Source organism: Amphibalanus amphitrite, unplaced genomic scaffold, assembly GCF_019059575.1.
Source record: "Amphibalanus amphitrite isolate SeventyFive unplaced genomic scaffold, NRLGWU_Aamphi_draft 001844F_arrow, whole genome shotgun sequence".
NCBI lineage: Eukaryota > Metazoa > Arthropoda > Thecostraca > Balanomorpha > Balanidae > Amphibalanus > Amphibalanus amphitrite.
The window spans coordinates 64,675-79,648 of NW_024883337.1; the positions used below are offsets into that span (position 1 = coordinate 64,675).

The window sequence follows — 14,974 nt, forward strand, 5'->3', positions numbered from 1 at the left end:
CTTCTTTCCAAGCGGCACCTCAGTTTCCAAGACTCACGGGCGATATCTACATGCTGTTTTGGGTACTGCAAATAGGAAGCATAGGTGGCGCAGGCTGCAACAAAAAATAAACTTATTTCTTTTCTTTCTTATAAAGTTCTTATTACATCTTTAATTGTTGATTCTTGCTCACAATTGGTATAAAATTTAGAGATTACGGCACAAATGTCTGCGGTAATTTTGGTCCGAGATTTGGGGGCAATCAGCTGATTGTTTGGTTTGTTTACTTGCTTTCGGGCCGTGAGCAGCTCACAGCTGCGCACAGGAAGAATTTGCGGTAAAACCGAAGCTATCCCATGGGGTTATTTCGATGCGGTAACTTCAAAAATTACGGCAGTGGTGAGATTCGTTTTGGGGTAGTTTACCGCAAAATGAGTTTACCGCACTTGGTGAGATTGGGCCCAGAGGTATCAAAACTTGTATATCTCGATTTTTTCTAAGACCACCTGAGGTCAGGTCGGTCAAGTGACCTCATCATTACAAGTAAACGGGGAAAATGAAAACTGTTATTTTGGCACCGATCTCGATCGATCGATCGATCGAGATCGGCGCCGATCTCAACGATATCAAACGATCTCAATTTCAAACTATCTCAAACTATATCAAGCACACGGAATCTCACGGAATTTCATGCACTCCTTGCAAGGTCCGATGATTCACTATTGCTTTGTTGACCTTGAACGCCGTCATTTATGACGTCACTTGGGTCATAAGTTTTTCGTCAATAGCTTCCGATCAAATTGAGATAGCGAATCGGGAAAGCCACCGATGGACTCAGGAAAGCCTACCAAATCAAATACTATGCGATATGAGCTCCTTCGGCTAATTTCGTGACCAATGAAAAAACGAAATGGTAAAACAAATTGCGGAAAAGAATGAAGAAAGGAAGAAAGGCATGATGTGTTCACCTGAGAAGCAAGTACCTATTATGTGTTCGAACTTCGAAGAAGTAAAATCACGGAAATGTTTTAGCGAATACCTACCATATACGATTACCATTATAAGATTAACTCACTACTTTGTTTGACGCAAACATAACATCAGTGAGATGTGCGTTAGAAATTGCACGTCAGTATACATAGCCGTGAAGTAACTTTGCTTGGTGTCGGATTTTGAAAGATCATTTTTAAGCGCCTTCTCGTAAACTATATGATGTCAACATGTAGTTTACGTTTTCTGCACTTTCCGACTGCTCGGACTGGTTTCTTTGTGTCGTTTTACAAAACAGCTTTGTCAGCTGGGCCGATTTTATCGCATGTACCAAAAGTGATGCGGGCATACATACAGGCAGCTGCTATCTTGGGCACACACAAGTCTCAAGAAAACCAGTTTATTATTATCTTTAGCTGCAGGGAATTGAACACGCCCGAACTTCTAACGACTGTGTTTTAACACCGCCTCCTCCAAGACGCTTCAGACGCAGTAGTCCAGTGGGCTGAAGTCGGGCAAATTGGGCGGCCATTCGTCCCTGCCGACGAAATGCATCCGTCTGTTAAGAAGGGCTGGGTTGTTATGCTTTTTTGAGAGAGGGTTCGGTCTTGTTGGGGGATAAACCCAACGAAATACAGTTTCTCAGATGCAGATAGCAGTTAAGTTCCTCAACAGCTCACAGGCTCTCGACTCACAGGCAAGTCAGTGAGCCCAGCCTGGCTGAGTATTGAGCGAATTTCGAGAAAGAATATTTCAATCTTTCTTCTCCAGGGTACGCCAGCGCTGGCCATTATTTTCATTGAGGAAGTAGACTTCTAATGGCAGTCTTTCAGGAGCGATGTCAGTTTTTCCCGTTCCGTACACGCGGTTGTTTTGGATGTTTGTTGGTGTCTCCAATGCCCTAAATTAAAAAATTCGAACATCAGCGATAAAAAGGTTATCTAAACAGTGGTTCTTTTCATCAGTGAAAACCAATTTTTACATATAGTGTGCTGATTTTTTTTTGTACGGCTTCCTGGCTCAGGTTTTCCGTTTCTCTTTGACCGCGTTGGTGATGAGATTTCTTTGAAGGCCCTCAACTTCTTGAGCTCCAGGTGTCGAAGAATTGTGCTCCTCAGGTCGGATAAGCTACATGCGATCTTGCGCTGAATGATATGTGATTGTTTGTTGTTCTCTTGATATGGATTACCTTTCCCGTTACGATGCATGACAATTGGTATTACAGAAATCGTATCTACCTGGCGAATATTTCCCAATAATGCTGGACAAACCGGCCATCATTAAGTTAGTTACTGGCCGAAAATGAGCACTAGGTATTTTGCCGAGTTAAAAAATGGTTGTAAACTCGCACAATCAGGCAATATTTAACTCGTAATCCGAACTTTTGATTTTATGCAAATCATTGAAAACAGCAGGGCCTCAGTGACCTAACATAACGTTCAAAACAGGATGATCCTTTGAATTTTCAAACCCTGATAATCCCTTCAAGTTATCAGAAGACATACGCCGATCAACGGACAACAAAGCTCCGTGTGCTTGAATGTTGTATTATAAACAAGGCGAGAATCGTCGACACAATTGACAAGCACAACTTAATGCCACTCTTAACGCCAAACAAGTCAACTTGAACCATCATGATACCTGTTGCGGTCGGCAGCGATCAGAAGGATAATCCGTTGGGGGGGGGGGGGCAGAATCAATCCCGGGTGACAGAACAATCTACTTGAAATAGCGGGCCCAAGAAGAGTACGGGTAGCCATAGTAGCTTCTGTAAATCATGGCCGAATCAGCCTGCTGGTCCTCGGCAGGGGCCTCGCGCTTCTTCAGGTAGTGGATGTACGAAGAGTAGGGGTAGCCATAGTAGCTCTTGTAGAACATGACCGAATCAGCCTGCTGGTCTTCGGCCGGGGCCTCGCGCTTCTTCAGGTAGTGGGCCCAAGAAGAGTAAGGGTAGCCGTAGTAGCTGTTTAAGTACAGAGCAGGGTCCGCCTGCTGATCTTCAGCCGGGGCCTCACGTTTCTTCAGATAGTGGATGTACGAAGAGTAGGGGTAGCCAAGATAGCTGTTGTAGAGCAGGGCAGGGTCTGCTTGCTGGTCTTCAGCCGGGGCCTCAGGGGCAGACCGCTTCTTTCTCTGCAGGTCAGAAAGCCATGTCAGATCAGGATGGGATCCCTTCCCTTCGCAAAATGCTTTTAACGAGTGATCTGGGAAGTGACACGCCTACTTAGAAAACTGAGGCGAGCCGGCATATTATTTGACATGTCCCTGGAAGGGAACTGCTAAAAGTTATTTCCGTTACATGTAGCACGCATGGGTACGTTCAGGAAAAAAGCTGAAACCACCACCAGCGCCTGCAGAATCGTGACAAATTGACTTTTAAAGTATCTCCCGGATACTGCAATTAAATTGAGATTTCTTGCTCTGAGAAGAGCACACGACGAATGTATGTTATTCTCACTGTAAAGGCGGAACTACATTAGAGTGTTTGTGGCCACTTACCCAGATGTAGGGGCTAACGCCGCCGTAGTAGGTATTCGGGGTGATGAAGTAGTACGCCGAGGCGCAGGAGATCACAGCAAACAACAGCACCTGGAAATCGGAACAAATATTATCAGTAATAAGGGGGTGCAGAAAATTATATGCCAGTACTAAACACATATGCCAGAGGACACATATTGTTAAATAAAGATAAAAACATGCGTTTCACGTTACACTTTACTTACAATGCACTTCATAATGAGCTGTGAGGTAGTTTGAGCTGATGATAATGATGCCTGGTTGAAGATGAAAACTGCTTTTATACTGGGTTCCGAGCGACACACACCTAAACACAGGCCAATCAGAGGCGTTTGTTTTGAGGCGTCTCCTCCACTCTTCAGATAAGAATAAACCAGTTTTCTGAAGCAGGTTCGTGTGGAATATAGATGTGTGCCCGCATCATTTCGCAACTGACAAGCTCATAATGCAAGACAACTCTAAAAAACGCTGTTTTGTTGCGCTGCCTACTAAGACAATTAAGAAATGATTTGCTAAGTGACTGTGACTTATTCATGTTGACTGTTGAGCTCTATAGGTAAAAAAGAACGGCTACATATTGCGCTAGGGGAGCGCGTGTCTCTCAGGCGCTAAGCCGCTCTGGCACTTGGCAGAGAACTCAATAACGAGAACGAGAATGGTGACGGATGATGGTATAATTAAATCAGTGGCATGAATTAAAACAATTGTACCCAGCCCGCTAAAAGCATGAAGGGCAAGTACAGTAATGATCACAGAAAGTCGTTGCGTCCCTGCAAAAGCACAAAAGAAATGAGCATTTCGATTTTCCATCACGCTTTTTCTTTGTCGGTTGTAGTTGTTAATCGTTAAAGTGATTATCCCACCTTTACATGAAAATTAAGTTGAGATAGCCAAGTGGGAGTGGTTATCGAAAAAAACATGGGCCCTGATATTAACCCTCGCCCGCAAGTGCGATTTTCCCATCCTAGAACGCAACCTATAGAACGCACTTACGGGGGCTGCCATCCCCCGCGCCATTGCATTCTTGGTGATGATAGAGCTTTGCAACAAAATCCGTTAGATTTGATGAAAAATGGCGAATCCAACGGTACCTTATTTTAAGCCTCGCCCGGCGAGGGAGGATTGATGAGGATTGATGCACCCTTCCTGAAGGTTTTTCGCAAATAACGTAAAAAACGGTAGTGCCGCCAAGTATGGCATACCCTCTCGGGCAACCTTTTTGCACATTCACTGAAAATTTCAGGTCTCAACCATTTCAGGTCAGGTCACCAGGTCACAAAAACCGGTACAAGGCCAGGATAAGATTGGACAAGTTTAGCGGCAACGGAATCACAGAGCTTTTCGTTAATAGTGTGAGAACCGTGGCACGTAGCACCACCAAAGTTCAGTCACAATTTGGGGAAATCATTTGACACGATTTCTGGAAGTTTTCAATTCCAGTGACCTCAGGTCAGGTCACAAGGTCACCAAAACCGGTACATGGTCAAAATGGCACTGAAAATACACTATTCTGTTAATGAAGTATTAAGTTGGTCATCGATTTGATTCAAACTGGCAGGATATGCTACGCTCACAGAGTGGCATAGCCTGCATCCCGGTTTTTCAAATTTGTATGACCTGAGGTCATCTAGAGGTCATGACAAATTCTGAGAAAATTTGGCCGAATATCTTAAATTGTAAAATATGCTTCATTTCAACGTGTTTGTCTTCACTTGTAATGCCTCAGCTTGCATCAATACGTGATGAATGTGGTGATTGATTGCTGCAAAAATGCTAGGGTCAGGTCAACTGAGGTCAAATGAGCTCAAACTACGTTTTCGCCGATAACCTGGCACCCCATGAGGCTAGAGCTTCAAAAATGGTGTCATTGTGTTCTTTGTAATCAGCCGAGGCGAATGATATGCAATATGATGCATTTGGATGAACGTAGGAACTTATAAACTTAATTAATTTATTCAAGTTCACTTTATTTTTAGTAAAAAATGATTTATAATTTACTAAGTAAGATAAGGTTCACTTAACCCTCGCATGTGTAGGGGGGGGGTCGGATGGACCCCCCATGGTTTTTCGCGAATAACTCGCGTAAAAAGCGGTCGATCGCGACGAAACTTTCAGTACCCTCGCATTGATCAATTTTACACCTAACCTGAAAATTTCATGACCCTGACCCAAATGACCTTTGACCTGTGACCTCTTTTCCGAGACCATGTTTGGCCGGAATCGCGATTTCGCGTATGTCGGCTCGCACTAGCCGCGCGTTTGCAAGCTTTTCGTGGTTTCAAACGTTCAAACATGTAATTTGATGTTACTCCCGTGGGTGTCAAGGTCACCTGAAGGTCAGGTCAGGTCATTGACCTTTGGTGACCTCGGGTGACCTCGGCTCACTTTTTCGAGTTTTACATGTTTCTAGGCTAGTTTTTGGAGCTGAATTCGAATTTAGCAACCATTTGAACATTTACGAAGTAGTTTTGGTGACTTCGTAACATGTTACGAAGCTGTCAGAGGCGGTTGACACGTACTACGAATACCCGTCACGACGCCTACTGGTTGACCTGACCTGACCTGACCCGACCTGGTCTAAATGCTTCAAGACATCATCTGTGATCAAAACTAACACGATATTCGTGATCAGCACCCCGAAAAACCCCTTAGCAGCCACACTTTACGACTTTCTAACAGGTCCCGATTTTCCCGACTTTGGGTCATTGACCTGACCTGGAAGGTCAATCAATGAGCTAGGACCTTAAAATTGGGTATCATCGGCTTCCTCTCGTCACGGACAACACGCTCGTTTTTTCCGCGAAGCTCTAGCTCGATCAGGGGCCAAACGGCAAGGGGGGGTCCAACCGACCCCCCCCCCCCTACACATTAGAAGCTGGCAAACGCCGCACACATGCGAGGGTTAAACTGGTAACAAAGTATACTTACCATTGAATGCGCATTGATGTGCTGAGTTCACTGGTGCTTTTATTCTTGCTTTACCAGATCAAAAGTCATAAGCGAAAAACGTTTGACCTGTTTTAGCGAAAGTTTTATATTCTGTCCCCCCAAAACGCCCCTAAATATTGACCTAGAATCACCAGATTTGCATAGGGGCGAGGCCGCGAGATCTCTTATGGGCCCACCTACCCCATTACTTTGGTATTTCTAAGTTCCATAAGAGCCAATCGCCATGGGGTCGTACCAACGCCTCTTCGCCGTTCGTGTTACGTAAAAGGCCCTCGCCTGGCGAGGGTTAACTGCTCAGGTCAAGCATTGACCTTACAGTTCAGGTCAAACTAAAAATGTTGCTGTTTGTTGCTAAAATGTCGCGAACAAAAAAAAAAAAAAAATACGGTCATCGTCGAATAGCAAGTGCTCCATGATAACTGGGAGATAAAACTGGCAAAAAAAAACGAAATCAAGGTGTTCAAATTTGACAATACCCATAGCCATTAGCTAACGCAAGATATTGGGAATTGGTTAACTGGGTCATGACATGACCTGAAGAGCAGAATCATATCTCCGAAATCAAAAACCATAGTCACTTGAATTTTTTCAGCGGACGTTGTAAAAGGACTACGAAGCATCTACACAGAAAATCAGGTCGCAGATTATCTAAAAAAAGTAAGAAAGAAATAAAATGACGCAAAAAATGGATAGCTTGATGTAAGATCTTTCAGAAATATGAGGGGAATTTCTCGATTAGGTCATCGGTGAGGTCACTGGAGGTCACCGAACGTTAAGTTATCACGAAAAATGGTTCCCGATTTCAACAACTTTTCACAAATCGACGCATAGAACAAATAGAGCTCAGCACCTGGGAAAAGTGCTTTCGATGATAGCTCTTTTAAAGTTCTTTCTTCGTAATGTTCTCAGCTTTAACCTATGGCCAACGCCTCGAGGGATAAAACTCAAAATTTGACGTGTTCGCGGAATACGTTTTCTTGCAATCACTTTTGGCACCAACCTTGCAATACGCTTATTTTACCGGCATCGCGTTGCTATCGTTGAGAAACGTCGATTAAAGGGACCCTCCCACCTTAACATTAGTTTTGAGTTGAGATAGCCAAGTTTGCGGCCAGGCTCAGAAACCACCATTTATCCTGGTCGCAACCCCCGCAGCTTTATGGTGTTCAAGAAATTTCTTCCCTTTACTTGCAGGGTGGGACCAGCGTGGTCCCTATCTCTTAACCATTACGGGAATCTGATGACGTCATCAGGCTTTCGAACGTCCGTTAAATGTTTGACTAAAACGTTTTGTAACACGCGGTGGTATATGCTGCTTTGCGCGCAGCAAATGCCGCACTTTCAAATAAAGTCGCTAGGAACAGCGGAGATCCCAAAAAGTAAACAAAAGTAAAAGTCTAATATCTTGAAAACCTGTGAATATTTTTCGATGAAATTTGGTAGAAATTCGTTTTTGCTCTTTCTGAACCGAGCGACATCACTTTCATGCCAATTCATTAACTTTTTTGAAGGTGGGAGGGTCCCTTTAAACTATACGCCAACCTAAAAAAAAAACTTCAAAATTTGACTTGGTGGTTTAACCCGCGCCGGGCGGGAGGGTTGTTGAAAATTTCAGACCCAGGTCGTCTTAGGTCAGGTCACCAGGTCACGCCAAGTGACCTCACCTCAGAAAAAAATAAGAATGCTCGTCATAGCTACACCGACTGATCGATTGCCTTGAAACTTTCAGCGATTGATTAGAGCAACATTATCTATAAAATGTTTGTCTCGGAATTTTGATATCTATTAGTCAGGGGAAGGAGGCCCAATTTTGGGCCGAATAACGCAAAATTGGGTAGAGCTTAGCAAAGGGTGGTTTCTGGGACAAAAATGACCGCTGAACCCAAATCTGACCGGTGCGCACCTCTAACTAATGTTGCACCACTTCCAGAGCACGTGCAACTGCGCAGTTCCTCTTTTTTGAAGAATGGTACCCTTTTTATATATTTTAAAATGAAACTTGTCGTGTAGTTGTGTTGTATTCCAAAACCTTAATATTATAGTTAAAATTCATTGCATAAATGAAAATTTTAGTTAACGCATATCGCAGACAATCTATGACGTCACTGTGACGTCATTTATTCGTAAATTGACGAGAAAATGAGATGTGACAACAAAACATTTAACTTTATTCACAGGATACGCTCATTGGCGGGTTTAAAATGCATTGAGCATGCTCAGAAAATATCTCCCCGTTGCAAAAAGTAAAAATCGTCTGGATGGAGGTACCATTTTGGCCTACAGGGGGCGAAATCCGCGGAGCGTGCGTTTTTACCCCAAATAGTTTTTGTGCAATAACTTTTGATACAATGCTTGCATGTCGTCCATTTTACCATCGTTGTGATTCTCTCACCGAGACGCATCGAATAGTATGCAAATTGGCTTTGATTGGTTAAGATTATATTTTACCGCAGTTCATGGGCTCAGGTCGATTATCACGCTAGTAAAGGTTATGACCTGACTGGAAATGGTCATGTAGTTTACCAATCGCTTTGGCCGATTATCAAGATAATCGCATGGAAAATGCTTTCATTGTTCTTATGTGGTTTGATCAAAAGCTATAGCTGAAAAATTGCTGATGACGTTTTCAGGACGCCACATGACGAAATTCAAAGTAAGGTATAGAAGTCGTTCATACATATATGTGTTGGCGCCGCAAAGCATTCGTAAGGCATTGTATGCTTGCGAGATTTTAGAATTAGATGTGTTCTTTACAGGCGTAGTTTTAGTTTATTACGTTGGCATACGTACCTAATAAGGTCGGCGTAAATTTCGTCACAGAGGGTTTCACATGTGTTATGTCCCAAGTTCTTATCAATGTCTTGTGGTTATTCATGTTCTTAGACGTCACATACCCGAGCATTGAAGAACACGTAACAACTAACCGAAGAGAATTTGATTCTGGTTGGTTGTATTTATCTCTTTTGGTAAATACATAGGTATACACACACATGCACAGGCGAACACACATAATGTAGCACGGCTACTATCAGGAGGCGTTCGGCTGCCGGCCGCCGGCACGGTGACTCTGTGCACCCTGGGCGGTGGCCTTCGCCCAGGACGTCTGCCTCGTCCATCCAGTAGACGCGTCTGGTCGTGATGATACAATATGTTCCGTCCCATTCTGTACAGTACACGCCACGCGGCATACGCACATAGGTAGTATCCCGAGTGCTTGGCACCGCCGTTAAGTTGTACGACGCCAACCAGCCGGTACGTGAAGTCGCCGGCCAGGTCGACGGAGCAGAGCGACTGGTCGTTCTGACGCAGGACTCGGATAGATGCACCTGTTCCGGTGCGTCAGCCGGCTCTCCCTTCTTCTTCTTCCGCGCACTGCCGGCCGTGCCCTAGGGCGCGGCAGACCGGGGCTGGTCCACAGGTGGCGTGATCCGCCCCACTCGGTCGAGGAACTCCGTGACGTATTTAGCCGGCCCCGAGAGCACATCCTAGAGGGTGGGGAGCGGCCCCCAGAGCCAGGTTCGCGTTCTTGCGCGGCCAGGCACTCGCATAGCAGGTGCACGACCGTGTCCTCTTCGCTGCACTGTCCGCAGAGAGAGCTGGTGGCCAGGCCAATCCTGAAGAGTGTGGCCCGGACCAGGGGTGAGCAGCCGCTGCGGATCTGCGAGACAGTGGTCTGTCCCCATCGGTCGAGGTCGTCGTGGCCAGGGGTGTTCTCCAGATGATGGGTGATGCTTGGAGCGATCGAGGGTGAGCCGGCCGGCCCAGTGTCTGATGGCGATGCGCGCACAGGCCAGGTCAACTGGGATCCGACGCTGGTCGCCTGATGTTGCCGCGATGTTTGCTAGGCGGTCCGCTTCTTTATTACCCTCGACCCCCGCGTGGCCCGGGATCCACTGGAGACTGATAGCTCTGCCCCCGGCCGCGGCAGAGTGCAGGAGAGCCCAGATGCCTTGTGTCAGGGCCGATTCCTGCGCTGCTGGGCCTCGGCTGAGCAGTTGGAGGCCAGACAGGGAGTCCGAGCAGAGCAGGACAGACCGAATGGCAGAGAGGGTGCAGTCCCAGGAAACATTTTAACGCCTCCGACATCGCCGCCAGCTCCGCCTGCATGCTGCTGCATACGACTTCTGCCGGTATGGTACATTTGATCTTGCGTCCCTCACGGTGCAGTTCGAGGAGGGCTCCTCCGCCGCCTTTCTTGGTACCGTCTAGGGCAGAGCCATCAGACCAGATTGTGAGGTCTTGATTTGGGTAGGCGGCCAGGGCCTCCAGGGTTGCAGTCTTCCGTAATTCTGGTGGGTCAGTCCTCTTGATAGGTTTCGGAAGCTGTAAGCCGAAGTGGACGTTGGTGTTGTACTGCTTCCACGGCGGTTCTCCCTGGTGCAGGGTTAGTGGGGCTACGGGCACTCCACCCAGTCCAGCTTCCTCGCACACCCACTTCCCCACTCGTCGGAAACAGGGTCGATGCTGGAGGCCAGCAACGTCCTCATCTGGCGGCGACGGTGCCGGCACTCCCACCTCCTGGGCTTCCTGTTTCTTTCGCATCCAATGGAGGTGGGCTCTGTAATGTAGTCTAGGTGGCGGTGTCTTAGCAATGAGCTTCATCATCATCATCAATGAGCGACCGTCATCATCAATCTGCATTCTGCAGCTTTGTCTAAAACGGTTCCATGTGTGTTCCAAGAGCATCTGATGGTGTCGAGCCGCATGCATGTTGAAGGTGTCACCAAGCTTCAACTTTATAGGGCAATCACTAATCCATGCTCCTTTGATACAAATGAATTTTCACTTGCAATTGCAATGTAGTCCCAAGAAAATGCACTTCACACAAAACAGGTTTATGAGGAGGCATTCGGTTTCAGATCATTTTTGTAGGTACTGTTTTGTTCCTGCATCGTCAATCGTGTGGTCTCGCTTCGATCTTGGATTGTTTGCCTCAAATATCTAAGATATTTCACTTTCTTACAAAGGTGATTTTTGCCCTTTTTGATAAACCACAGCTTCTTATTTTCTTTCCCAGTATTCATGACAAGCACAATTCTGGATCATTTTTTATCGCTAGCCCAACGCACGTAACGACTAAGCTGAACCCACGCTGACTTTCCGTTATTCATAAGAATGGATACTTACTTGAAATAAATAAAAAATTATACAATTTGAACTATAAATAAGACCAAAGGAACGATATTTAGTCAATTCAACGCCAACAGTATTTGGATTTAAATGCCGTCGCAGCGCCAGAACACGGTAAAAATGATATAAAAATATCCTATTTCACGTGATTCATCAATCTGCTGTGCTACTTCATCCAGTTTGACCAAATTTGTCAGGTGGTGACTTGGACTGTCACGTTCTCAATGTGACTCACATGTACCTTTGCAAAAACGATTTTAGCATGATCCGACTCAGAAATGTTCATAGATCATGTTTGATTATTTTCCCTTCCCTGATTTGCATACGACGGGAATAAAGTTAAATGCTTTAAGGACAAGACGACTTTTTCAACCCATTTATAGGTAAATGACGTCACGGTGACGTCATCGGCTGCCCGAACATTGCAAAACTTGAGCTTTCAATTACGCCATGTGTTTGTAGCACAGGGACAAAATCTCAAAACAATATCTCAAATATCAACGACGTTACACTGCAATTCATTAAAAAGGTACCATTCTCCAAAAAAGATGAACCACGCAGTTGCACGTGCTCTGGAAGTGGTGCAACATTAGTTAGAGGTGCGCACCGGTCAGATTCGGATTCAGCGGTCATTTTTGTCCCAGAAACCACCCTTTGCTAAGCTCTACCCAATTTTGCGTTATTCGGCCCAAAGTTGGGCCTCCTTCCCCTGACTATAACGTCATGTCATTTTTGCGGCCTCTCCATTAGGCATAAGTCAATGGGAGAAAATTGAAAAGCGTCTGTTTTTCACGAAAGCTATTCTAGACACTCTCAAACATCGAGATGTAGGTAAAATTGACACACTGAACCGGAAAATGGCAGCTCTGACCCCTCGTCATGTCCCCGAGGTCATCTCAGGTCACGAACAGAATCTAACAGTTTTTCGCTAATAACTTCTGATAGAGGCGTACTAGAGCGCTGAAAACGCTTTAGATGTGTTTGGCTCGACGGTTGCGGATCGACTGATATACAGCATGACCTTTTCCGGTCAGGTCATGACCTTGACCTGAGGTCAAATTTTCAAGTTGACTTTTCAAGGTCAAATTATAGTTCATTCGACGCGTCTCGACAAGAGGGACACGATGCTGGCAAAAGTAATGTCATGGCTCTTTCTTTTGGGTCGAAAGTTAATGCCGAAAAAAACACTTTTCGTAAAAACGGCTATTTTTGGAGTTTTTGCCCTCGGAGGCTAAACCGTTGACCTGAGGTCAAATCTGAGAACATTATTTCAGAAAGGTCTGTAAAAGGGCTATCGAATGCGCTTTTCCGCGGCGCTGTAGCTCTATCGGTTCCCGAGATAGCAGTTGGCAGTTTCCAAAATGTTGAAATAGTCAACATTTTACCTTTGGTGACCTCTGGTGACCTGACCTTTGACCTGACCTAAAAAACGAAAAAGGGTTTTCGTCCTTATTTTGGACGTTCTTTCGATTGTCGCTTGCCGCGTGTCGCTACGTGGCCCAGGAGCCGAGTTAGAAGGGGGGTGCTCAGACACCCCCCCCCCCGGCCTGGCGCGGAATCTCGGAGTGGAGCACCGGCCCGGCGCGGGTTAAGTCATGGAAAAGGTCAAGTAGCATATCAACCATTTTTCGACTTTTCATATCGTCGAGGTGAACGCAACTGAGGTATTAATATCGTTTTATTATGTTTCTATCTAAAGTTATTTTCAAAAAATCTGCTGGAGACCTTGCATGACCTGAGATGACCTCAGGGACATTAACCCTCGCCCGTATAAGGGGGGTCGAACGGACCCCCCCATGGTTTTTCTCGAATAACTCGCGTAAAAAGCTGCCGATCGCGACGAAACTCTCAGTACCCTCGCGTTCATCAATTTCACACCTACCCTGAAAATTTCATGACCCTGACCCAAATGACCTTTGACCTGTGACCTACTTTTCGAGACCATGTTGCTGGAATCGCGATTCGGCGTATGTCGGCTCGCTTTAGCCGCGCGTTTGCAGTCTTTACGTGGTTTCAAGCGTTCAAACATGTGAATTGATGCTGCCCCCATGCATTAGGGTGGGTGTCAAGGTCACCTTAAGGTCATGTCAGGTCATTGACCTTTGATGACCTCGGTTCACTTTTTCGAGTTTTACATGTTTCTAGGCCAGTTTTTGGAGCTGAATTCGAATTTAGCAACCATTTGAACATTTACGAAGTAGTTTTGGTGCCTTCGTAACATGTTACGAAGCTGTCAGAGGCGGTTGCCACCTACTACGAATACCCTTACTGGTTGACCTGACCTGACCTGACCCGACCTGGCCTAAATACATGAAGACATCATCTGTGATCAAAACTAACATGATATTCGTGATCAGCACCCCGAAAAACCCCATAGCAGCCACACTTTACGATGTTCTAACAGGTCCCGATTTTCCCGCCTTTGGGGTCATTGACCTGACCTGCAAGGTCAACCAATGACCTAGGACCTTCAAATTGGGTATCATCGGCATCCTCTCGTCACGGGCAACATGCTGGTTTTTCCGCGAAGCTCTAGCTCGATCAGGTGCGAAACGGCAAGGGGGGGGGGTCCAACGGACCCCCTCCCCCTCCCCCCTTATACGTTCGCGGCTGGAAAAACACCAATACGGGCGAGGGTTAAAGGACCTAGGAATGCAATTTTCCACTTCAGTATGCCATGTATGTGTACTTATCTACCTGTATCTCGATGTTGGAGTGTGTAGTACGACTTTATCCAAAAAGAGCAGTTCAGTTTTCTCACATTGGCTTATATGTAATGGAGAGGTCACAAAATTGACCCGACATTAGGTCCCAGATGTGACAATCCTAAGATATACAAATAGTTAGTGCTGATTTCCTCATGCAATGCCCCGAATTTCCAAATTTGTGGGTGTAAACTGTAGGAAAACAGAATTACAAAGTTTTTTTGGAGGCATAGCCACTTAACTTGACCTGGGGAACTGACGTTATGTGACCTGGGATCAAAAATAATTCACAGACAATGCGAAATTGATGTGTCATAATATACCAAGTTTCGTGGCACTCTCCAGTGTGCACAGCTTTTGACACACGCAAAAAAAGGTTGGATGTGGCCAAAAACGCATCCCCCTAGTTATGCTTTGCATTCCTCCGTTGTTAACCCTTGAAATTGGGTATATTTTTATCTGACTGTGTCCAGGGACTCAGATGGTGGCAGAAGTGTTTTCCATGGATTTTTACCACTAAATGCTTTAAAAAGTTTGCCTCACAAACTTTAACCCGGCCGGGCCCGGGGGGTAATCCCAACCACCGCAGCCCGGGGGGGGGGGGCGTTTTTCGCCCCCCCCCCCGTCTAACTCCGTAAATAAGGGAGCTACGGAAACAAAAGCGATACCAAACGAAAGGTCCTTACGAGACGATTCTAAAGCAA

General features: G+C 45.7%; 1 protein-coding gene across 1 annotated transcript; it reads right to left on the minus strand.

The window, feature by feature from the left end:
- Positions 1-2,503: 2,503 nt before the first annotated feature.
- Positions 2,504-4,587, minus strand: LOC122375453. The gene is made up of 3 exons (XM_043354853.1): positions 3,693-4,587; positions 3,469-3,558; positions 2,504-3,102 (listed from the first exon to the last, which is right to left on the minus strand). Exons 1-3 carry the CDS (start codon positions 3,702-3,704, stop codon positions 2,689-2,691), a joined length of 516 nt encoding a protein of 171 aa, XP_043210788.1. The 5' UTR covers positions 3,705-4,587; the 3' UTR covers positions 2,504-2,688.
- Between the last annotated feature and the right edge of the window lie 10,387 nt (positions 4,588-14,974).